Genomic DNA, 25877 nt, shown 5'->3' with positions numbered 1-25877 from the left:
AACAAGGCATACCTGTTAATTGAAATGCATTCCAGAATTCCAAGAGTGTGCAATGCTGTCATCAAGAAAAGGTTGGCCACTTTGAAAAATGTCATATAAAATATATTTAGATTTAACACTTTTTTGGTTACTACACCGAATCAAACTTTATTTGTCACATGCTCCTAATACCAGAAGTGTAGACTTTAATGAGAAATGCTTACAAGCCCTTAACCAAACAGTGCAGTTCAAGAAGAGTTAAGAAAATATTTACCTCGTAGACTAAAATAAAAATAATAATAAAAAGTAACACAATAAGAAAAACTGTAACGAGGCCATATACAGGGGACACCGGTACCGAGTCAGTGTGCGGGGGTACAGGTTAGTTGTGGTAATTCGTTGGTTATTACTGCATTGTTGGAACTAGAAGCACAATCATTTCGCTACACTAGCATTACGATCTGCTAACCATGTGTATGTGACAAATAAATTTGATTTGATTTGGATTTGATTTACATGTAGTTGGGGGTGAAGTGACTATGCATAGATAATATACAGCGATAATAAACAGTGAGTAGCAGCAGTGTACAAAAGGAAGGGGGTCAATGTAAATTGTCCGGTGGTGATTTATTTGTTCAGCAGTCTTATGTCTTGGGGGTAGAAGCTGTTGTGGAGCCTTTTGGTCCTAGACGTTGTGCTCCGGTACCTCTTGTCGTGCGGTAGCAGAGAAAATAAATTGGGTTACTGGAGTCTGACAATTGTATGGGCTTTCCTCGGACACCGCCTATTGCATAGGTCCTGGATGGCACGAAGCCTGGCCCCAGTGATGTACTGGGCCATACGCACTACCCTCTGTAGCGCCTTATGGCCAGATGCCATACCAGGCGGTGATGCAACTGGTCAGGATGCTCTCGATGGTGCAGCTTGTAGAACCTTTTGATGATCTGACCCATGTCCTGCAATAAATTAAAAATCATACAATGTGATTTTCTGGATTTTTATTTTAGATTCCGTCTCTCACAGTTGAAGTGTACCTATGATAAAAAATACAGACCTCTACATGCTTTGTAAGTAGGATAACCTGCAAAATCGGCAGTGTATCAGACACTTCTCCCCATTGTATACCTGCTGGAGTGCGTGCTACGGGTGGGTGTTGTTATCGGGACCCGTGAGCTGAGATAAGGCAGAGCTTTACCTAGCGTAGACTTATAGATGACCTGGAGCCAGTGGGTCTGGTGACAAATATGTAACGATGGCCAGCCGACTATAGCATACAGGTCGCAGTGGTGGGTGGTATAAGGGGCTTTGGTAACAAAACGGATTGCACTCTGATAGACTGCATCCAGTTTGCTGAGTAAGGTATCGGAAGCTATTTTATAGATGACATCACAGAAGTTGAGGATCGGTAGGATAGTCAGTTTTACTAGGATAAGGTAGGCGGTGTGAGTGAAGGAGGCGTGTTGCGAAATAGAAAGACTCTAGATTTGATTTTGGATTGGAAATGTTTAATATAAATCTGGAAGGAGAGTGTACAGTCTAGCCAGACACCTAGGTATTTGTAGTTGTCCACATATTCTAGGTCAAAACCGTGCAGAGTAGTGATGCTAGTCGGGCGGGCGGGTGCAGGCATTGAACGGTTGAAAAGCATGCATTTGGTTTTACTATTGTATAAGAGCAGTTGCAGGCCACGGAAGAAGTGTTGTATGGCATTAAAGCTTGTTTGGAGGTTTGTTAACACAGTGTCCAAAGAAGGGCCAGATGTATACAGAATGGTGTCGTCTGCGTAGAGGTGGATCAGGGAATCACCCGCAGCAAGAGCGACATCATTGATATATAAAAAGAAAAGATTCAGCCTGAGAATTGAACCCTGTGGTACCCCCATAGAGTCTGCCAGAGGTCCGGACAACAGGCCCTCCGATTTGACACACAGAACTCTGTCTGTGAAGTAGTTGGTGAACCAGGCGAGGCAGTCATTTGAGAAAACAAGGCTATTCAGTCTGCCGATACGAATACTTTGATTGACAGAGTCGAAAGCCTTGGCCAGGTCGATGAAGACGGCTGCACAGTACTGTCTTTTATTGATGGCGGTTATGATATCGTTTAGTACCTTCAGCGTGGCTGAGGTGCACCTGTGACCAGCTCGGAAACCGGATTGCACAGTGGAAAAGGTACGGTGGGATTCGAAATGGTCAGTGATCTGTTTATTAACTTGGCTTTCGAAGACTTTAGAAAGGCAGAGCAGGATGGATATAGATCTATAACAGTTTGGGCCTAGAGTGTCACCCCCTTTGAAGAGGGGGATTACCGCGGCAGCTTTCCATACTTTAGAGATCTCAGACGATACGAAAGAGAGGTTGAACAGACTGGTAATAGGGATTGCAACAATGGCGGGGATAATTTTAGACAGAGAGGGTCCAGATTTTCTTGCCCTGCTGATTTGTACAGGTCCAAGTTTTGCAGGTCTTTCAGAACATCTGCTATCTGGTTTTGGGTGAAGGAGAAGCTGGGGAGGCTCAGACAAGTTGCTGCAGGGGGTGCGGAGCTGTAGAGGGGTAGGGGTAGCCAGGTGGAAAGCATGGCCAGCCGTAGAGAAATGCTTATTGAAATGTTTGATTATCATGGATTTATCAGTGGTGATCATGTTACCTAGCCTCAGTACAGTGGGCAGCTGGAAGGAGGTACTCTTGTTCTCCATGGACTTTACAGTGTTCCAAAACTTTTTGGACTTAGAGCTAGAGGATGCAAATTTCTGTTTGAAAACGCTAGCCTTTTCTTTCCTGACTGACTGCGTGTATTGGTTCCTGACTTCCATGAACAGTTGCATATCACGGGGACTATCCGATGCTATCGCAGTCCGCCACAGGATGTTTCTGTGCTGGTCACTGGCAGTCAGGTCTGGAGTGAACCAAGGGCTATATCTGTTCGCCACAGGATGTTTTTGTGCTGGTCAATGGCAGTCAGGTCTGGAGTGAACCAAGGGCTATATCTGTTCTTAGTTATACATTTTTTGAAAGGGGCATGCTTATTTAAGATGGTGAGGAAATTACTTTTAAAGAACGACCAGGCATAGTCTACTGACAGGATGAGGTCAATATCCTTCCAGGATACCAGGGCCAGGTCGATTAGAAAGGCCTGCTCGCAGAAGTGTTTTGGGGAGCATTTGACAGTGATGAGGGGTGGTCATTTGACCGCGGACCAATAGCGGATGTAGAAAATGAGGCAGTAATCGCTGAGATCCTGGTTGAAAACAGCAGAGGTGTATTTGGAGGGCAAGTTGGTCAGGATGATATCTATGAAGGTGCCCATGTTTATGAATTTAGGGTTGTACCTGGTGGGTTCCTTGATAATTTGTGTGAGATTGAGGGCATCTATCATAGATTATAGGACTGCTGGGGTGTTAGCCACTCGGTAGCAGCTAGCTAGCAGCGATGGTCCGATGCAAATGTCCAGAGATTCTAGCCGTGTTGGGGGTAGAGTCCGGGAGGCAACGGCTGAGTAGCCGGGTGATCACAGAGCAGGCTGGGTGGTGGGCATGGCTGAGGGCTAGCTTCGGGGCTGGGTCACTCGGTGGCAGCTAGCTAGCTGTGATGATCAGGAGTAATGGTCCAGGGTTTACGGCAGGAATTCGGCGTTGTATTGGAGACAAACTGTCCGAGGCTGGCAGGTATTATCCAGGCTAAAAAAAACGGCTGGTGCCAGTGCAGAAGGTAAAGGACGCTAGCAATGGCTAACAATGAGTAAATAGCTAGTAGCTAATTAGCTGGTTAGCCTCTGATGGCTAGCTTCTGATTGAGGTTCTGGCTATAAGGTCTTTAAAAAATAGCGGATCCGTGTCACATTGAGTGAGGCAGGTTACCGGAAGGTATATTTAATTTAAAAATGGAAAAGAGATTGAAAAATAAATTGAAATATATACAAAAAAGACGAAAAATAAGAAAAGTAAATGAGAGGACAACAAACCACGTCTGCACTGCTACTCCATCTTGGAAATAAGTTAGTCCTAAATATTTCAAAAACTAAAAGCATTGTATTTGGGACAAATCATTCACTAAACCCTAAACCTCAACTAAATCTTTAAGCAAGTTGAGGTGACTAAACTGCTTGGAGTAACCCTGGATTGTCAACTGTCATGGACACAAAAAAAAAATATACAACAGTAGCTAAGATAGTGAGATGTCCATAATAAATCCCTGCTCTGCCTTAACAGCACTATCAACAAGGCAGGTCCTACACGCCCTAGTTTTGTCGCACCTGGACCACTGTTCAGTCCTGTGATCAGGTGCCACAAAGAGGGAGTTAGGCAAATTGCAATTGGCTCAGAACAGGGCAACACGGCTGGCCCTTGGATGAACACAGAGAGTTAACAAGTCAATCTCTCCAGGCTCAAAGTGGAGGAGATATTGACTTCATCACTACTTGTATTTGTGGGAGGCATTGACATGTTGAATGCGCCGAGCTGTCTGTTTGAACTACTGGCACACAGCTCAGACACCCATGCATATCCCACAAATCATGCCACCAGAGTCTCTTCACAGTCCTCAAGTCCAGAACATACTATGGGAGATGCACTGTACTACATAGTCAGAACTCTATTCCACATCAAGTAACTCATGCAAGCAATAAAATGTCATTTAAAATACAGATCAAAACACACCTTATTGAACAGAGGGGTCTGTGAAGCAACATAAACATAGGCACAGACACATGCATACAAACACACAATAACATGCAGTATGCACTATACACACACGGACACATGAATTTAGTGTTGTAGATATGTGGTAGTAGAGTAGAGGCCTGAGGGCCCACACTTAATGTGTTGTGAAATCTGTTGTGAATGTATTGTAGTGTTTTAGCTTGACCCCAAAAAGAGTAGCTCCTAATTTGCCAGCAGCTAATGGGGGATCCATAATAAATACAAATACAAAGAGTACTGTTAGCTAGCTAGTGAACATTAGCTTGCTGGCTCGCAAGCTAACGTTACAAGTATAATTTGTGTAGTAATATTATTTGATTCTCAGAAATCTATTTGCATTGCTTATAAGGGCACAAGGCGAGACCCAGATGCAGACATGGGAGGCAGGTGGTCTGAGTCTTTGATATTTATGAATCAATCCAAAAGGGGTAGGCAAGAGAATGGTCGTTGACAGGCAAAAGGTCAAAACCCGTTCAGAGTCCAGGAGGTACAGAGTGGCAGGCAGGCTCGAGGTCAGGGCAGGCAGAATGGTCAGGCAGGCGGGCACGGAGTCCAGAAAACAGGCAAGGGTCAAAACCGGGAGGACTAGCAAAAAGAGAATAGAAGCAGGAGTACGGGAAAACGCGCTGGTTGACTTGAAAGACATACAAGACGAACTGGCACAGAGAGATAGGAAACACAGGGATAAATACACCAGGGAAAATAAGCGACGCCTGGAGGGGGTGGAGACGATCACAAGGACGGGTGAAAGAGTTCAGAGTATGACATTGCTTGTTATAGCCTAATGTTAGCTAGCTTGCTAAAACTGAACCTCATTGGTTAGCTTTAGCTACATGCAAAATCATACTCCAGCATTTCATGCATGGTGGCTAGCTATGACAATCCGTTTGTACTGTAGCTATGGGTTGGGATTTTGGTTCATTATGGCTGGGGGGCAGTATTGAGTAGCTTGGATGAATAAGTTTCCCAAAGTAAATGGCCTGCTCCTCAGTCTCAGTTGCTAATATATGCATATCATTATTAGTATTAGAGAGAAAACACTCTAATGTTTCTAAAACTGTTTGAATGATGTCTGTGAGTATAACATAACTCATATGGCAGGCAAAATCCTGAGGAGAAATCAAAACAGGAAGTGAGAAATCTGAGCTTGGTATGTATTCACCACAGTTCCCATTGAAATCCCCTTGAGATATTAATGATGTTGCACTTCCTAGGGCTTCCACTAGATGTCAACCGTCTATAGAAATTTGAATGAGACTTCTACTGGGATGTGGGACTGAATGAGAGCAGAATCTATCAGGTGACTGGCAGTCAGCCATTTTCTGATCACGCGCATTCCTCATGGTATCCACTTGCGTTCCATTGCTCATCAAGACACAAAGGAATACTCCAGTTGGAGGTTTATTGAAGCTATATGTTAAAAACATCCTAATGATTGATTCTGTACTTAGTTTGAAATGTTTCTTCGACCTGTAATATAACTTTTTGAAGTTTTTGTCCGACGTAACGCTGACCAGAATGAGCGTTTGGATATGTATACCAAACGCGCTAACAAAAGGAGGTATTTGGACATAAATAACGGACATTATCGAACAAAACAAACATTTATTTATTGTGGACCTGGGATTCCTGGAGTGATTTCTGATGAAGAGCATCAAAGGTAAGGGAATATTTATCATGTAATTTCTTGTTTATGTTGACGCCAACATGGCGGCTATTGTAACTCTTTTTCTGAGCGCCGTCTCAGATTATTGCATGGTTTGCTTATTCCGTAAAGTTTGCATCAAGGATAGGTATATCTATAATTCCATGTGTATAACAGTATTTCTGTTGAATGATGTGACTATACAAAATCACTGGAGGTTTTTGGAACTAGTGAATGTAACGCGCCAATGTAAACTCATATTTTGATAATAAATATGAACTTTATCAAACAAAACATGTATTGTGTAACATGAAGTCCTATGAGTGTCATCTGGTGATCATCAAAGGTTAGTGATTAATTTTATCTCTATTTGTGCTTTTTGTGACTGCCATCTTTGGCTGGAAAAAATGGCTGTGTTTATTGTCGTTTGGTGGTGACCTAACATAATCGTTTGTGGTGCTTTTGCTGTAAAGCATATTTGAATCGGACACTGTGGTGGGATTAACAACAAGATAACCTTTAAAATGGTATAAAATACATGTATGTTTGAGGAATTTTTATTATGAGACTTTTGATGTTTTGAATTTGGTGCACTGCACTTTCACTGTCTGTTGTCATATCGATCCCGTTAACGGGATTTCAGCCCTAAGAAGTGTTAAGAGAGCTAGCTAGCTAGCTACATGTCTAAACAAAAGACATCCCATCAAGTTAGCCAGTTGTGTCTGGGGGTGATTACGGCCATCTATTGTATTCATGGACATGTGTACATGTCTAAACAATATAGTGACCTATCCATTTAGCTAGATGTGGCTGGGGGGTGGTTATAGCATTTCTTTCACATGACCAATCAATGTCTAGGTAAGCATCATCTAATAATTATAAAATATTTATATCATATTTTTATCTGGACACTTTCAAAATCAGATTAGGATATAGGCCAAGGACTAGATAAAGTATATTTTTACCTTAAAGCACTTTTAGTCTTGAAAGCTTTGCTTGTTTACTAAACTACCTTAGTCACTCTGTTTAGTCACTCTGTTTAGCCTGACATGAATCCTTAAAGAGATGGGTGGGGCTAAGTCTTAAGAGGGTGTTAACAATGCTGAATAGGTGTAAACAAAGAAGAGGTTTCCGGTAGATGTACCAAAACATTCAAGGGGGGCTATTTTTTTAATTAAAGGATTTACTACAAACTAACAGGGTGGAAAGTGAAATCAAAGACACACAGAAAATCTTAAATATAATAATAATAATAAATGCAATAATCATGAAAAAAGGATAATAAGAGAGATTTTAAGTAGGATTATTAAAAATTAAGAAAGATTTTGAATATTATATTTTGAATGGCTTATTTCTCATAATTTAGAAGTTGATGAATAGAGGGGACGTGGCAAAAACGCCTTCGTCCACTAAAAACAAAATGCATCAAATTCTATTTGAGATCCATAGCTTTTTGTTTTATGCTGAACGACACCTAACTTTATATTTAAAGGCCTTTGGAATCCACATTTACACTAAATAAGAGGTGATATTTCCTGGGGACAGAAAAGGCACTGGATTGTAGGAATGACCTAGTCAAGTAAATACGTTTTATGACTGTGTTAAGTCAGTTGCTCCATTCTAATTCCACATACGCCAATGCAGGCGGTCTTTCCAAACAGCTCTTACACTAAAAGGGCATTATTATAATTTGCACAATTTCACAGTATTATTTTAACTTCATAGTTTGGATACATATATACATACACAGGAAATCATGTTTTTGACTGCACTGGGCCTTTAAGACAACTTAATTAAGCAAGAACATACATTTTCTTCAAAAAATGTACCTTTTCTAGTTCACCTCACCACTACTTTATGTTTGATCTAGTTTCTCCCCAGAGGCCGGAGAATCTGAGCTGCGGGACTGAGGACCTGAGAACTATTATCTGCACCTGGAACCCTGGTAGACCTGCTAACCTGTATGAACCCTACAAACGCACACACACCCTTCACATAAAGTGAGTCCACGCACACACACGCACACACAAATGTGTATAGCTCCACCCACCAGCTTCCTCTGGTGTTCTCTCTCTCAACAGATTATTAGCACGTGGAGGCATAATGATCATACTGTGTCAGACACATCTCTTACCTCTCTCTCCACTGTGTTTGTGCAGGAACACTGTTGAGGATCCTATCAAGTGTGGTGAGTGGTCCTGCAGGTTCCAGGCTGTCCCAGGCTTAGAGTGGTATCATGTCTCAGTGGTAGTCAAAAACCAGCTAGGAGAGGAGAAACAAAGCTACAGCTTCAACATCACTGACAGAGGTGAGTCAGGAAATACTGAGATAAATGTCATACAGCTCTTATATTACAACACTGTTTATGGCTAACATTCCATGAGTAATGTTGGTGTGCACCCACAACATTGGAAAAAAGTCTCCATTTGCTCCTATACCACCTTTAGTGTCACAATGTTTTGATCATCAGTGGTATCTAGATCTATTGTATTTGCATGCTGTGTGTGTGAAGTGTTCCCAGTCCCAGAGGGAGTGAAAGTGAGTCCAGGGGTGACTGAAGCCAACGTGTCCTGGGTTGTGAGGGGAAACCTGTCTGGGGTGGAGCTCTTCTGCCAGGTCACAGCAGACCCAGTAGAGCCTAGGAGACCGACACACCTGGCTGAAGCAGCAGACCTACAGAGCACATCCATGGTGAGAAAAACAATCATTGACAGGTGACAAAATGTAATTATCAATATAGCTCACACTAGCTCATCAGCTCAACTGTTTTCCATTGCAAAATGTTTTGCTGCAGTTTGCGTTAATGAATGTTCCACATAGGTCTGATATAAACCCAGTGACATTCTGTATTGTGGCTGTGTTAGCATCAGGTGTGCAATGGAGGCTCGGACGAACGTTGTGATGTCAGCCTGGAGCAGCTCTCGCCCAACACCCGTTATGCCACCAGGGTGCGCTGTGCTGTGAGAGGGAACCTAGAGGGAGAGTGGACACAACCCACGCACTTCACTACCTGTGAGTCCTATCATAGTGGAGTGGTGAAGTTATTTATTTTTGAAGGTTTATTGATGGGTTGATGAACCCACTTCCTGCTTCTTTGTGCAGACCCCCTGGTGAGGCTGGATGTGTGGAGGAGGGTCAGATTGCTGTCCCATGGTCAGCGCAACGTCACTCTGCTCTGGACCCCGGTGAGGCCTTACTGCTGGATGAGATGAAGGAGAGGAGACAAGGAGAGAAAGACAGTTCAGATTATTGGTTTATTGAGTGTTGAACGCGGTCTTACATTGTGCTGATCAAATCTCAGCACATGAACATCTCTCTCTTTCTCCTCAGCAATTAAGTGGCTCGGCATCTAGTGTTAAAATCCAGGGCTACAAGGTACGCTGGAGGCAGGAGGGGTGCCAGTGGATCCTGTGGAAGGACAGAGAGCAGACACAGACTGAGATCTCCATTGGCCCAGGGCAATGTGACATGATCATCCAGGCTGTTATTCAGCCTGGCTCCTCCCCCCCAGGCCACATCACCATACCTCCGGTGGAGAGAATAGGTCAGTTATCAACACCTGTGGGAATAGAGGGCTCGCACTTGCGTCACAAATCAACTAGCAAACACACCAGGCGCCTTGTTGGATGAGCAGAGTCAATATGATGGAAGTCCTCCAATCGTCTACAGAATGGCTGCGTTTTGCTACCACCGGAAATTTCTGGAAGATTGCTTTTTATTTAATCTCTCTATTCAAGTAAGTAAATATATGTATATATTTTTTTAACTATGTATTATAAGATAGCTACAGGAACCGTTGGCCCCACACGTCCCGCTAGGGGTACCCTCCCCCACTGCTCAACTGACACAGTAGCACACAGAACGCAAAAATATTCTTAGAAATATTTAACCACCACACATTAACAAGTCCAATAGCTCAAATGAAAGATAAACACCTTGTTCATCTAGCCACCAAGTCAGATTTCTAAAATGTTTTACGGCGAAAACATAGCACATATTTATGTCAAACCACCACCAAAGATAGGCTAATTTACATAGCCATTTTGTAGAACAATAGATGCAATCACAAAAGCAGGATTAAAAGAAAAATAATTCACTAACCTTTTGAAAATCTTCATCAGATGACAGGAATAGGACATGTTATACAGTACATTTATGCTTTTTTCAATAATATGCTAATTATATCCATAAATCACGGTTTACATAGAAGGTCATGGCTAAAAAATGCTACAACAATGCCCGGAGAAATTATGATAACTCTGCCAGATAACAGAAATACACATCATAAACGTTGACTAAATATACATGTTCTACATATACTTAGAAAGATACACTTCTTCTTAATAAAACAGCTGTGTTACATTTATTTTTAACGTTACAGAATTCGTTCACTTGTCAATAATATGAGACGGCGCTCATAGATTAGCAATATGGCTTCGCTATTTCGGAGTCCACAGAAACACATAATAACCACATAAATCTTCCCTTACCTTAGCCGTTGTTCGATCAGAAGTCGTGGAAGAAGTCATACTTACAAAAACCAGCGTTTGCCTTTCAAATGTGTGTCTTTGTGTTATCAAACGAGACTAATTTCGGCTGAAAAGCACTCAAAAATCTATGGGTTGCGCATCGAAACTTCAAAATTACATATTATATGTCGACTAAACTGGTCAAACTAAGTTCAAATTCGAGGTAAAACATGTTTTAATCATATATAAAAGATATAAGCTCGAAAGGAGAAGCCTACGTCGTTTGGTGGATCTTGGAACAAAGAGAGAGAAATTACAGAGGCGCGTACGTATTATTGCGTGACCGGAGGGTTTCGCCCCGCCAAAGGGTGAGGGAGCGCGCAATCTTCACAAGGACGCGCCCCATTGAAAGAGGACATCGCGCTGAAGAGATAGAAACTGTTTCCAGATCCGTAGCTGGTTGGGAAGGGTGGGGGCGATGACGTCAAAGTTGGGCCAACTTTTCTGATGACAGAAAGAGTTTGGAAGAATGGATGCCCTGTGAGTTCTGCTTTACATAGAGACATAATTTAAACGGTTTTAGAAGCTTTAGAGTGTTTTCTATTCAATAATATTTATTATATGCATATATTAGCAATTTTTTACAGATTTTTTGTCAGTTTACTATGGGCACGCATTTCTCCAACGGGGGCAGTATTCTGCCCTAGCCTTAACAGGTTTTAATGTGCAGGCTAACCCAAATGAGCTGTTAGCTTTACATGCGGCATAGCTAGCTAAGTGAATTAAATATCACCATCTAACAATGAGCTTATCATTGTAACTTAAAACCTCTTGATTCTAGCCATCCCGGATCCGGGATCGTGAATACAGCCTCAAGCTCATTACCATAACGCAACGTTAACTATTCATGAAAATCGCAAATGAAATGAAATAAATATATTAGCTCTCAAGCTTAGCCTTTTGTTAACAACACTGTCATCTCAGATTTTCAAAATATGCTTTTCAACCATAGCAAAACAAGCATTTGTGTAACAGTATTGATAGCTAGCGTAGCATTTAGCATTAGCATTCAGCGGGCAACATTTTCACAAAAACAAGAAAAGCATTCAAATAAAATCATTTACCTTTGAAGAACTTCGGATGTTTTCAATGAAGAGACTCTCAGTTAGATAGCAAATGTTCAGTTTTTCCTGAAAGATTCTTTGTGTAGGAGAAATCGCTCCGTTTTGTTTGTCACGTTTGGCTACCAAAAAAAAAAAGAAAATTCAGTCATCAAAACGCCAAACTTTTTTCCAAATTAACTCCATAATACCGACTGAAACATGGTAAACTTTGTTTAGAATCAATCCTCAAGGTGTTTTTCACATATCTCTTCGATGATATATCGTTCGTGGAAGTCTCCTCTCTCCTCTGAATCACATGGCTGAATGCGTGCAGCTGAAGATTTACGCACCAATTTCGACAAAGGACACCGGGCGGACACCTGGTAAATGTAGTCTCTTATGGCCAATCTTCCAATGATATGCCTACAAACACGTCACAATGCTGCAGACACCTTGGGGAAACGGCAGAACGTGTAGGCTCGTTCAGGGCGCATTCACAGCCATATAAGGAGACAATGGAAAACATCGCCTCAAAAATGTTGCTCACAGATAATATCTTTGCAGTTTTGGAGTCAGAGTGTTTTCTTTCCAAAGCTGTCAATTATATGCATAGTCGAGCATCTTTTCGTGACAAAATATCTTGTTTAAAATGGGAACGTTTTTTTATCCATAAATTAAAAGAGCGCCCCCTATATCCAAGAAGTTAAAAACACAAGCGGGAAATGCATTTGTAGCTTGGTAGCTAGCTAGCTAACAGCCACTGGATAGGGTGAAAGGAATAGCTAGCAGTTCCAGCTGTCAAAGAAGGGAGAGTAGGCTACTCTGGATAGGGGAGGGTACCTTTGTGGGAGGACGTTATGAAAAAATTATCCACTTCCAGTCCCTAGTGAGAAACTATAAGGACGAGAGATATAGAAACATTCAGTACTGTATCATTTGAGTATAATGCAGTCTGTTTCTTTATGATGTTTTCTGTCCTCAGATACAAAGCACCTCAGATACAAAGCACTCTTCACCCTGTCTGCAGGTGAGGAGGTCCCAATGAATGTCCCAAGAGAATAAAGGGACATCCTTGTATACCAAGGGTTACATGTGTACCTATGTTAGCAAATTGTGTAAACGAAAATACAGTTCTAAAGTCTGGAGCAGGCCAACCCTGCTGGGTGTGCAAGCTTGGGTTCCAGCTCCGCACTAACACACCTGATTCAGTTTATCAAACCTAAAAGGGTTGATTATCAAGTGTGCTATTTCTGGGCTGAAATAGAAGTATGCTCATCAAGTAGATCAGGGAGATAGGTTGGCCACATCTGGTATTGACTTTCTTTGGTAACACTTTACATGACACCCAGCGTCATAACACGTAATGCACGGTCATAGCCATGTCATAAACAGCTGACATAACTTGTCAAAATATGGTCATAACACTCTCATTTGACAAATAGTACCAGTCATGATGACAGCTTTGCACACTCTTGGCATTCTTTCAACCAGCTTCATGAGGAATGATTTTCCAACGGTCTTGAAGGAGTTCCCACATATGCTGAGCACTTATTGGCTGCTTTTACTTCACTATGCGGTCAAACTCATCCCAAACCATCTCAATTGGGTTGAGGTCGGGTGATTGTGGAGGCCAGGTCATCTGACGTAGCACTCGATCACTCTACTTATTGGTCAAATAGCCCTTACACAGCCTGGAGGTGTGTTTTGGGTTATTGTCCTGTGCAAATCAAATAATAGTCCCACTAAGCTCAAACCAGATGAGATGGCGTATTGCTGCAGAATGCTGTGGTAGCCATGCTGGTTAAGTGTACCTTGAGTTCTAAATAAATCACAGACAGTGTTACCAGCAAAGCACCCCCACACCATCACACCTCCTCCTTGCTTCATGGTGGGAACCACACATGCGGAGATAATCCGTTCACCTACTCTGCGTCTGACAAAGACACGGAGGATGGATCTAAAAATCTCAAATTTGGACTCATGTGACCAAAGGACAGATTTCCACCTGTCTAATGTCCATTGCTCGTGTTTCTTGAGCCAAGCAAGTCTCTTCTTCTTATTGGTGTCCTTTAGTAGTGGTTTCTTTGCTGCAATTCAACCATGAAGGCCTCCTCTGAACAGTTGATGCTGAGATGTGTCTGTTACTTGAACTCTGTGAAGCATTTATTTGGGTTGCAATCTAAGGTGCATTCAACTCTAATGAATTTATCCTATGCAGCAGAGGTAACTCTGGGTCTTCCTTTCCTTTGGCGGTCCTCATGGGAGACAGTTTCATCATAGCACTTGGTAGTTTTTGCGACTGTACTTGAAGAAACTTTCAAAGTTCTTGAAATATTCCATATTGACTGACCTTCATGTCTTAAAGTAATGGACTGCCATTTTTCTTTGCTTATTTGAGCTGTTCTTGCCATAATATGTACTCGGTCTTTTACCAAATAGGGCTATTTTCTGTATACCACCCCTACCATGTCACAACATAACTGATGGACTCAAACGCATTAAGAAGGAAAGAAATTCCACAAATTAACTTTAAACAATGCACACCTGTTAATTGAAATGCATTCCAGGTTACTACCTCATGAAGCTGGTTGAGAGTGGCAAGAGTGTCAAAGCTGTCATCAAGGCAAATGGTGGCTACTTTGAAGAATCTCAAATATAAAATATGTTTTGATTTGTTCTAAACTTTTTTGGTTAATACATGATTCCATATGTGTTATTATTCTACAATGTAGAAAATAGTAAAAAAATAAAGAAAAACCCTTGAATGAGTAGGTGTGTCCAAACTTTTGACTGGTACTGTATATTGTTATTTTGTGGCTGGTTATGACACCTACATAAGAGTGTCAGAACCTACCAATGTAGTAATTCTATGGCTGGTTATGACACCTCCATACGTGTCAAAACCCACAAAACCTACCACACAAGGCAAAACATTCCATTACACCATAGCCTACTTGTCAACAGTATGTTTATGTCATATATCATTTTCTGAAATTATCATTGTAATTGCGCATACAATGATGTCAGACATGCACCTACCCTAATGCTCTGTTGCTGATGACTGGGATGAATGTAGGAGCAGATTTCAGGAAACCCTCTTTTTTGACTGATACTATCATAAGGACATGTACGGGAGGCCTATCTCGCTTATATAATTATGATGGTCATAATGCTTCTTCATCAGAGTGCAACGAATGTTTGTTGTTGAATGTATCAAGGCACAAGGCGAGACCCAAATGCAGACACAGGAGGGAGATGGTTGGAGTCTTGCAATGTTTATTCATTCAAAGGGGTAGGCAAGAGAATGGTCGTGGACAGGCAAAAAGGTCGAAACCAGATCAGAGTCCAGGAGGAATAGAGTGGCAGGTAGGCAGGAGTACGGGAAAAACGCTGGTTGACTTGGAAACTTACAAGATTAATTGGCACAGAGAGAAAGGAAACACAGAGATAAATACACTGGGGAAAACAAGCGACACTTGGAGGGGGTGGAGACCATAAGGAGGACAGGTCCAACTGATCAGGGTGTGAGAGTACCCCCCCGCTAAAAGGGACGCCACCTGGTGTCTTACCTGGGCGCATACTTGGTTGACCGGGGTGTCGGCGGTGGAAGTCGGTGATGAGGGCTGGATCCAGGATGTCTCTAGCAGGAACCCAGCACCTCTCCTCCGGGTCGCAATACTCCCAGTCAACCAGGTACTGGAAACCCCTGCCCCATGGTCGAACATCCAGGAGACGTTTTACCATGTAGGCCGGATGGCCATCAATGACACAGAGAGGTGGGGGGGCCTATGGACAGAAGACAAAGAACAGTGAGACATGGGCTTAATCTTAGACACATGGAAGGTAGGGTGGTAGGGTGAATATGGAGGGGTACGGGGAAAAGGACCAATGAACCGAGGGGACAGTTTGCGGGACTCTACCCGAAGGGGCAGGTCCCGTGTGGACAGCCATACACTCTGCCCAATGCAGTAGCGGGGAGCTGGGGTCTAGCGATGGTCCGCTTGTCGACGATACCTGGAGTTGTTCTTGAGAATAGCCACCCTTGCTCTTCTCCAGGTACGTCGACAGCGGTGGACAAACATCTGGGCCGAGGGTACGCTGACCTCCTGCTCTTCTTCAGGGAAGAGTGGAGGCTGATATCCCATGGAGCACTCGAGAGGAGAGAGTCCCGTGGCAGAACTGGGAAGAGTGTTCCGGGCATACTCCACCCAGACCAGTTGACGTCTCCATATCTAGGAAAACCGAAGTTCCAAAGGCTGGGTCTAATATAGGTCATACAAGAAGTTTTGTAGTGATTTACATGTTGATGGTGTAAAGAATATTTGCTGGTCTGTGGCGTATAATGAGGAGCAACCAGTAGCTGCACTTGACACATTTATGAAATTGCTTATTCCAGCTACTAATAAGCAAGCACCCATTAAGAAAATGACTGTAAAAACTGTTAAATACCCTTGGATTGATGAGGAATTGAAAAAGTGTATGGTTGAGAGGAATGAGGAAAAAGATATGGAAAGTAAATCTGGCAGCCCAACTGATTGGCAAACGCACAGCAAATTAAGAAATCATGTGTCTAAACTAAATAAAAAATAATAAACTATACTATGAAACAAAGAACAATTATATAAAGAATTATAGTAAAAAGCTTTGGGGCCCCTTGAATGACATTTTGGGGAAAAAAGACTCATTGAATCACATGGCTCATTCATCACAAAGCCCACTGATATTGCCAACTACTTTAATTACTTTTTCATTGGCAAGATAACTTCTCTAGGGTAGGGGGCAGCATTCGGAATTTTGGATGAAAATCATGCCCAAAAAAAACAGCCTGCTACTCGGGCCCAGAAGATTTGGATAGAAAACACTCTAAAGTTTCCAAAAGTGTTAAAATACTGTCTGTGAGTATAACAGAACTGATTTGGCAGGCGAAAACCTGAGAAAAATCCATTCAGGAAGTAGTTTTTATTTGTTGATTTTGTAGTTTTCTATTCAATGCCATTACAGTATCCATTGACTTAGGACTCAATTTGCAGTTCCTATGCCTTCCACTTGATGTCAACAGTCTTTAGAAATTGTTTCAGGCTTGTATTCGTATAAATGAGGGAGTAAGACCAGTCTGAATGAGTGGACCCTGACGTGTCACAGAGCTTTTTCATGCGCAATCCCGAGAGAGTGCATTTCTTGTTTACCTTTTATATTGACGACGTTATTGTCCGGTTGAAATATTATAGATCATTTAGGCTAAAAACAACCTAAGGGTTGAATATAAACATTGTTTGACATGTTTCTATGAACTTTACAGATACAATTTGGATTTTTTTGTCTGCCTGTTTTGACTGCATTTGAGCCTGTGGATTACTGAAGAAAACGCGCAAACAAGGTTTTTGGATATAAAGAGACTTTATCGAACAAAAGGAACATTTATTGAGTAAATTAATGTCTTCTGAGTGCAACCATATGAAGATCATCAAAGGTAAGGGATTAATTTGATCTCTATCTGAGTTTTGTAATGCTTCTGCTTGGCTGGTTACTGTTTGTAATAATTTGTCAACTGGGTTGTGTTCTCAAATAATCGTAAGGTATGTTTTCGCCGTAAAGCATTTTTTAAATCTGACACCGTGGTTGGATCACAAGAAGTTAATCTTTAAACCTATTCAAAATATGTTTTGTTTTCTGAATTTTTATAATGAGTATTTCTGTATTTGAATCTGGCACTCTGCAATCTCACTGGATGTTGGCCAGATGGGACGCTAGCATCCCACATACCCCAGAGAGGATAAGGAAACTTAGGGATGACATGCCAGCAACAAACGCTGACACTACACATTCAAGTAAATCTGACAAAATTTTGGAAGACAAGAATTGTACTTTTGAATTCTGTGTGGAAGAAGTGGAAAAAATTATTGTTGTCTATCAACAGTGACAAGCCACCGGAGTCCAACAATCTGGATTGAAAATATTTAGGATAATAGCAGACGATATTGCCACTCCTATTTGCCACATCTTCAATTTAAGCCTACTAGAAAGTGTATACCCTCAGGCCTGGAAGGAAACTAAAGTCATTCGGCTTCCCAAGAATTGTAAAGCCCCCTTTACTGGCTCAAATAGCCGACCAATCAGCCTGTTACCAACCCTTAGTAAACTTCTGGAACAAATTGTGTTTGCCCAGATACAATGCTATCTCATAGTAAACAAATTGACAACAGACTTTCAGCATGCTTATTGGGAAGGACACTCAACAAGCACAGCACTTACACAAATGACTGACGATTGGCTGAGATAAATTGATGATAAAATTATTGTGTTGGCTGTCTAGTTAGACTTCAATGCAGCTTTTGGCATTATTGATCATGGAAAAACGTATGTGTTATGGCTTTACACCCTCTGCTATAATGTGGCTAAAGAGTTGTATAATAGAACACAGAGGGTGTTCTTTAACAGAAGCCTCTCAAACATAATCCAGGTAGAATCAGGAATTCCCCAGGGTAGCTGTTTAGGCCCCTTGCTTTTTTCCATTTTTACTAATGACATACCACTGGCTTTGCATAAAGCTAGAATGTCTATGTATGCGGAGACTCAACACAATACGTGTCAGCTACTACAGCAACTGAAATGACTGCAACACCTAACAAAGAGCTGCAGTTATTTTCAGAGTGGGTGCAAGGAATAAGTTAGCCCTAAATATTTCTAAAACTAAAAGCATTGTATTTGGGACAAAACATTAACTAAACCCTAAAACTCAAATAAATCTTGTAATAAATAATGTGGAAATTGAGCAAGTTGAGATCAAATCGATTCAAATTGTATTAGTCACATGCGCTGAATACTGTGAAATGCTTACTTACGAGCCCCTAACCAACAGTGCAGTTTTAAAAAATACGGATAAGAATAAGAGATTAAATTAAGAAGTAATTAAAGAGCAGCAGTAAAAAATAACAATTATATACAGTGCCGGTACAGAGTCAACGTGCGGGGTCACCGGTTAGTTGAGGTAGTATATACAGTATATGTAGGTAGAGTTAATTAAAGTGACTATGCATAGATGACAACAGAGAGTGGCAGTGGTGTGGAGAGGTGGGGGGGTCTTATGGCTTAGCGTAGAAGCTGTTTAGAAGCCTCTTGGACCTAGACTTGGCGCTCCGGTACCGCTTGCCATGCAGTATCAGAGAGAACAGTCTATGACTAGGGTGGCTGGAGTCTTTGACAATTTTTAGGGCCTTCCTCTGACACCGCCTGGTATAGAGATCCTGGATGGCAGAAAGCTTGGCCCCAGTGATGTACTGGGCCGTTCGCACTACCCTCTGTAGTGCCTTGCGGTCGGAGGCCAAGCAGATGCCATACCAGGCAGTGATGCAACCAGTCAGGATGCTCTCGATTGTGCAGCTGTAGGTCCCTTTGAGGATCTGAGGACCCATGCCAAATCTTTTCAGTCTCCTGAGGGGGAATAGGTTTTTTCGTTCCCTCTTCACGACTGTCATGCTAGGTCCACTTGACACAAGAGGTCTCTTCACAGTCCCCAAATACCCGAACAGGCTATGGGAGGTGTACAGTACTACATAGTCATTACTACATGTAACTCTAATCCATATCCAGTAACTGATGCAAGCAGTAAAATTTGATTTAAAAACAGATTTAAAAAAAAACTTTATGGAACAGCGGGGACTGTGAAGCAACCCAAACATAGGCACAGACAGACACATTTATACACACATACACGATTACACATGCGCTATAAACACATACACGTGGATTTAGTACTGTAGATATGTGGTAGTGGTTTAGTAGCGGCCTAAATTACACAGTGTGTTGTGTATGGGTGTCAAGTAAACTGTTACCCTTTTTTTTGTTCACCTGAAATAATGCTTTAGTAATAATAGCCTTCTTGTTACTAACATGTCTAACCTTTACATATGAGTTATCTTACTGTACATTTTGACATTTATATGAGTGTTGATTCTTTGAAGGGAACTTTTTTAAATTGCTGCCTTAAAACTATTATTCAAGATAAACTAGTGTCAATGTTGATTAATCACAGATCACCATCCTGCAATAGAGGGGAAGGGAATCTTGTTAATTTCTCTGTTTCTGTGTGGCATTCTCAAATGAACATTACAACCCTTTTTGTTCAGTTGTAAGCTCTCTAGTTTTATCTGAGTGTCAAACATTTTTTTCAGGATACCAGCCATGTGAACTCATTTTACAGCTGATAATGGGATGTAATGCCAATGCAACCATAGGTCTACAGCAGTGGTTCCCAACTCCAGTCCTCCAGTACCCCAAACAGCACCCTACAGCAGTGGTTCCCAACAGCACACATGTTGGTTGTAGACCTGGGCAAACATACTTGATTCAACTCATTGAGGGCCTGATGATTGGTCGACAAAGTTGAATCAGGTGTGCTACAATACAAATGTGTACTGTTGGGGGTACTCGAGGACCAGAGTTGGGAACCACTGGCCTACAATATGATGGCATTAGCCTTATGGGCATTTGCAATGCACCCCTTGACATTGTGCATCTGAAGCAGAGAATAGCTGAACTTATACACTGTATCTCAACAATATATAAACAATGTGTATCTTCTCAATATAAAAATGATACCAGTAGACAATGTATGAGGCTAATCATTATACTAGATGTTGTACATGCCTTGTGCTGGCATAGAAAAGCCAACCCTTGCAATCTAGGTAGTGAAATGTATGGAAGCAGGAGATGATGGGATTCTAATCTTAAAACACACACACACACACACAACTTTTACCACTTAATAAAGCCAGATACTTTTCTCCCAGAAGGTCTGAGTGGAGGTTCTATGATTGTTGTCCTATGGACAGAGTCTCCCACCTCAGCTGTAGATCTCTGCAGTTCATCCAGAGTGATCATGGGCCTCTTGGCTGCATCTCTGATCAGTCTTCTCCTTGTATGAGCTGAAAGTTTAGAGGGACGGCCAGGTCTTGGTAGATTTGCAGTGGTCTGATACTCCTTCCATTTCAATATTATCGCTTGCACAGTGCTCCTTGGGATGTTTAAAGCTTGGGAAATCTTTTTGTATCCAAATCCGGCTTTAAACTTCTTCACAACAGTAGCTCGGACCTGCCTGGTGTGTTCCTTGTTCTTCATGATGCTCTCTGCGCTTTTAACGGATCTCTGAGACTATCACAGTGCAGGTGCATTTATACGGAGACTTGATTACACACAGGTGGATTGTATTTATCATCATTAGTCATTTAGGTCAACATTGGATCATTCAGAGATCCTCACTGAACTTCTGGAGAGAGTTTGCTGCACTGAAAGTAAAGGGGCTGATTTTGCACGCTCAATTTTTCAGTTTTTGATTTGTTAAAAAAGTTTGAAATATCCAATAAATGTCGTTCCACTTCATGATTGTGTCCCACTTGTTGTTGATTCTTCACAAAAAAATACAGTTTTATATCTTTATGTTTGAAGCCTGAAATGTGGCAAAAGGTCGCAAAGTTCAAGGGGGCCGAATACTTTCGCAAGGCACTGTATATACAGGGGGTACCGGTCAAGAGTCAATCAATGTGCGGGAGCACCGGTTAATCGAGGTAATTGAGGTAATATGTACATGTAGGTAGAGTTAAAGTGACTATGCATAGCTAATAAACAGAGTAGCAGCAGCGTAAAGGGGGGAGGGGCAATGCAAATAGTCTGGGTTGTCAACAGAGTAGGCCTAGGCCTCTACCCTGTGATTTCCCGTATAAAAAAATATTCTGCTAGTTGTTTCCATTCATATAAAGTATAGTAAAATTGCATGTTTATCAAACGCCACGTTTTTCTTGTGCAAAGGAAAGAAACGACTCTGATATAGCCTATAGGCCTGCACCACCAAGCTCTCAATTATGACTATCCAATCTACTCAATCTAATTAGGAATAGTAGGCTTACATTAGTATGCAAGTGCAATGATAGATGCATGCAATGCTTTATTAAAGGTGAATTTTTTGGGTGAAAAAGTTGCTTCCCCAAAACTTGAAACTCGTGCACTGCCTATGTTTGAGACACATGCTAATAGCTAGACTACAAGCTTTCTAGCTAGCTAATTTTTGCTAACTTGGTCTTGTTTTTAACACCTCGTTAGCATAGCAGCTAACAATTAAACTTGAAATCAGACTTACCAGTGATGAAACGATTGGAGCAGACCCAGTAATGACAGCTGTCTGGGTTCAGGTCTTCACACGCAAAACAGTTTCTTTGCTTTTCTGACAGTTCTTGAGTCTTATCTCCTCGGTGTAAACATTTTTTATGCACTGTTATCATGCAATTTGGGGTAGCTACTCAGCTGTTGATGTCGTAAGAATTAATGCGGTGGTCTTCCAACATGGCCGCCAGGAGGCACCAAACGTCAACTGCAAGCCCTCTATACCTGCCTGCTTTGTGCCAACACCTGTTCCAAAACGGCTGTACCAACATATTTTCCCATTCTTGTGCTGATACCTGTGCTGATAACTGAACCAACATTCTTGTCTTATTGCTGTTACAGTTGTACACAGGTTGCTCTTCTTTGGGCCTACAGCAGTTCTGTGTGTGAGACTGTCTCTAGCTCTCTTATTGTCTTTTGTCCAGAGTATCTTTGGAATACCACGCGTGTGAGTGGGAGTGCCAGCGGAGGCTTCCACCTCATCTGGAAAGAGAAGGAAGGTGTCACTTGTGGGTACACTGTGGAGTGGTGCACAGTAGGAAGCGGAGTTTCCTGCACTCTGCAATGGAGGAGGGTGCCAGTGGGAAACACATCAGTGTCCCTACCAGCAGGTATCACACAACAGGTTTACACACACTACCATTACCCTTTTAGGTAACATCGTACATGAAGTCGCTGTGTAGTAATACTGTGATTACAGTAGTAACAAAGAAAAGGGAAACTGTCCAAAATCAATTTCAACTTAAAACCTACTGACACTACCTTTTTAGTTACAATATATATATTTTGCAGGGGATTTTAAAGCGGGTCATAGGTACACCTTTGATATATATGGCTGCACTGACGAAGGAGACAAACTACTGGGGATCCTCACTGGCTACTCCCAGGAACTCAGTGAGTGGGTTACGTTGTGATTATGTATTGTGACAAGTAAGAAATGGGTTGTGAAAGTGGTAGGGGATGTCTCTCTCTCTCATGTTCAACCCCTTCCCCTCTCTCTCTCTTCCTCCTTTCGCTCAACCTATAGAGCCTGTCCAGTCTCCCAGTCTCGTTGAGCCCATTCGAACAACTTCCTCTTCTGTGACACTGGAGTGGCATTACCATGAGGATGACCACTCTCACCCAGGGTTCATCACTGGTTACTTGGTAACCATGCACAAGACAGGGTCTCAGAGGTCACCAGGTCATGTGCAAAGTGGGTATCATCAATGTCAACATGGGTAACAAGCAATTCAATTTAAAAGAAGTCATGAAAGGATTTGTTCCTCTGACACAGTGTTTCCTGTATCTAGGTCCTTTTACCAAGACGGTGGCAGACCCCCACAATAAGTCTCTAACCATAGTAGGACTGCAGGAGCACCAGAAGTACACCTTCCATCTGAGTGCACTCACTAATGTTGGACCAGGCCCGCATACTACTGTAATTGTCAAGACCCAGACGATCCGTGAGTCAAACTCCGGCTGGAGCACTCTAGGGGCAGGGGCAGACTGGGTCATATTGAAATGTATTAATTAAAACCTCTTAAACGTTATGTCCCTTATATTGGGGACTTTGAGTGGTTCTGGACTGATTTCAGACCAACTTTTCCGTTCTGTGAACGGCACAGCACACCGTGAAAGCTCTGGTTGTCCCGCTTCACATGCCGCTTTGTCATAAGTTATATGAAATGTTGCCAATTTTGCACTGTCACTAAGTATGATCATATTTATTTGACAATTAAGTGGAAATATTATAGTAAGTTATTTATAATTTTATTGTTACTATATTTAGAAAGCATTTCAATCATTTCATGCCCTATATACCCCCACTTTTGTTGAAGAGGAAAAAATTCATTTGGTGTACTTTGTGTCCTCAAAAGTGAATATATATATATATATATATTTATTTATTTATTTTACCAGAAAGGAGAGATTTTGATCTTTCTGGCAGTACAATAATTACTAGGTATTGTTTATGGCTCTCTCAAGATAAATAATAACTTTTGGGTATGTCTATTTAGGTGGAATTCTATATTTTGACATAAAATTTTACCTGTAAAATAAAGCCTAATGTCCCGTAGGCACACAAGTATGTGGTGTGTTGCTCACTCTTTTTAAATCTGAAAGCACATTTATATTTTAGATCATGACATTCTGAGCCCAGTAGTAATGACCCGGTGTTACAGTATGTGCTGCTGTGTCCTGTGACAGCCTCTATTCTCCTGGCTAAGATCTTAACTCCTCTCCTGCTGCTGTTGGGGCTCGCCATCCTCCTGTGTCTATTCTGGAAAATGTGAGACGCTTTAAACACTATCCATTCAACATTATCACGTACAATTTATTTTTCAAGATTTACATTGGTCCTCCATACCACTATGTCATCCTTAACAGTCAAAGTGTAATGTGAACCCTGTCTAACCTCCTCTGTGGCTATCCTCCAGGCTGAGGAGTTGTATAGTGGAGCTGTTTGGGTACCCGGCTGGGATGAACATCAAACCAATTGAACTGGACCGCCACATACATGAGGTACTGTGCAGTTCTGTCCAGGCTTTCATATGTCTCATGTGTCTGAAGTTGATGAGTACTGCCTCTTTGTCCGTGGCGTTTTCTCTCATTTGGATTTACCTTAAACAGATGGCAATAAACGGATGTACAATATGTTATAGTCACAATTATTGTTTTGCAATCTGATAGAATGACTGTGCAACTTCTCGCCTGATTCCATTCATCCTCTATTCTGTCCATCACATCTACAGACCAGTGAGAGGCTGCGGTGTCTCAAGGTGGGGGACTGTGTCTGCAGTGACATAGAGATCCTGAGCGTCAGGCCAACCATGTCAGAGAGGATGCCTCTCATTCACCCCAAACTCCCCCGCCTTTCTTCCTCTTCCACCACCATTCCCTCCTCTTCATTCTGCCCTGTGCACCCTTCCTCCTACTCTTCATCAATGTCTTCCTCCTTGCCCTCCCTCTCACCTTCCTGCCCATCCTTTTCTACTCAACACCTGCACCAAAAAGGGTACTGTCCACAGTCACCCATAGAAGTCTGGGATTGCTCAGTCCAGACAAGCCTCACCAACAGAAGTTATTTCCCCTCTGTGGGGCAATCCGTTGAGCTGAAACCAATCAGAGTCACAGACAGCAGTGACTTCTCCAGCTCACCAATCAAGCTCTCCAATCTCATCACCAGCGAGCCTTCTGAGGGGCCGCAGTTACGACCAGGGGCATTATTGGAGAATATTGATGGATACATCACCACTGACTCATTAGTTAAGTCAATGACTGTATATATGAATGGACAAAGCCATTGATTACATGACACCATTCATTCCTATGTGAAGACTTAATAGCGCACTGAAGCCAAATTTAGTCAGTCATGTAGACATAACATGCTCAGTTTGAGCTACTCCTGGAAGTGACTTTGCTGGTTAGCTTAGTGCTGCCCCTCTCATTGAATAACTCAACTTGAAGCCCGACCGGTGTTGGCTGCCACTAGCAACTAAATTATACTTCTAAATCAAATTGTATTTGTCACATGCACCGAATACAACAGGTGTAGACTTGACCTTGAAATGCTTACTTACGAGCCCTTAACCAACAATTCAGTTAAAAAGTGAGAAAAAAATTTAACTAAGAAAGAAAAAAATTGAAATAGTAACACAATAAAAGAACAGTAATGAGGATATACAGGGAGTACCGGTACCGAGTCAATGTGCAGGGGTATGAGGTAATTGAGATCAGTGGTGTAAAGTAGTACTTAAGTAGTTTTTGGGGGTATCTGTACCTTACTTCACTATTTATATTTTTGGCAACTTTTACTTTTACTTCACTACATTCCAATAGAAACAAAT

General features: G+C 41.9%; 1 protein-coding gene across 2 annotated transcripts in view; it reads left to right on the top strand.

Moving 5' to 3' along the window:
* osmr (oncostatin M receptor) overlaps positions 1-25633 on the top strand; it is a 30261-nt gene extending 4628 nt beyond the window's left edge. For both annotated transcript variants that reach the window (XM_031807950.1, XM_031807946.1), the window contains exons 5-17: positions 8191-8320; positions 8480-8628; positions 8833-9011; positions 9185-9332; positions 9423-9505; positions 9651-9864; positions 22473-22658; positions 22840-22941; positions 23075-23242; positions 23340-23492; positions 24238-24319; positions 24468-24552; positions 24783-25633. In XM_031807950.1, the coding sequence (XP_031663810.1) occupies positions 8191-8320; positions 8480-8628; positions 8833-9011; positions 9185-9332; positions 9423-9505; positions 9651-9864; positions 22473-22658; positions 22840-22941; positions 23075-23242; positions 23340-23492; positions 24238-24319; positions 24468-24552; positions 24783-25337 (2234 nt within the window). In that variant the 3' untranslated portion in view covers positions 25338-25633. The remainder of the gene's footprint in view (positions 1-8190; positions 8321-8479; positions 8629-8832; positions 9012-9184; positions 9333-9422; positions 9506-9650; positions 9865-22472; positions 22659-22839; positions 22942-23074; positions 23243-23339; positions 23493-24237; positions 24320-24467; positions 24553-24782) is intronic.
* Positions 25634-25877: the final 244 nt, after the last annotated feature.

This window comes from Oncorhynchus kisutch, linkage group LG3, assembly GCF_002021735.2.
Source record: "Oncorhynchus kisutch isolate 150728-3 linkage group LG3, Okis_V2, whole genome shotgun sequence".
In the NCBI taxonomy this organism is placed as follows: Eukaryota; Metazoa; Chordata; class Actinopteri; order Salmoniformes; family Salmonidae; genus Oncorhynchus; species Oncorhynchus kisutch.
The sequence above is the reverse complement of the archived record's forward strand: the minus strand, read 5'-3'. Positions and strand labels throughout refer to the sequence as shown.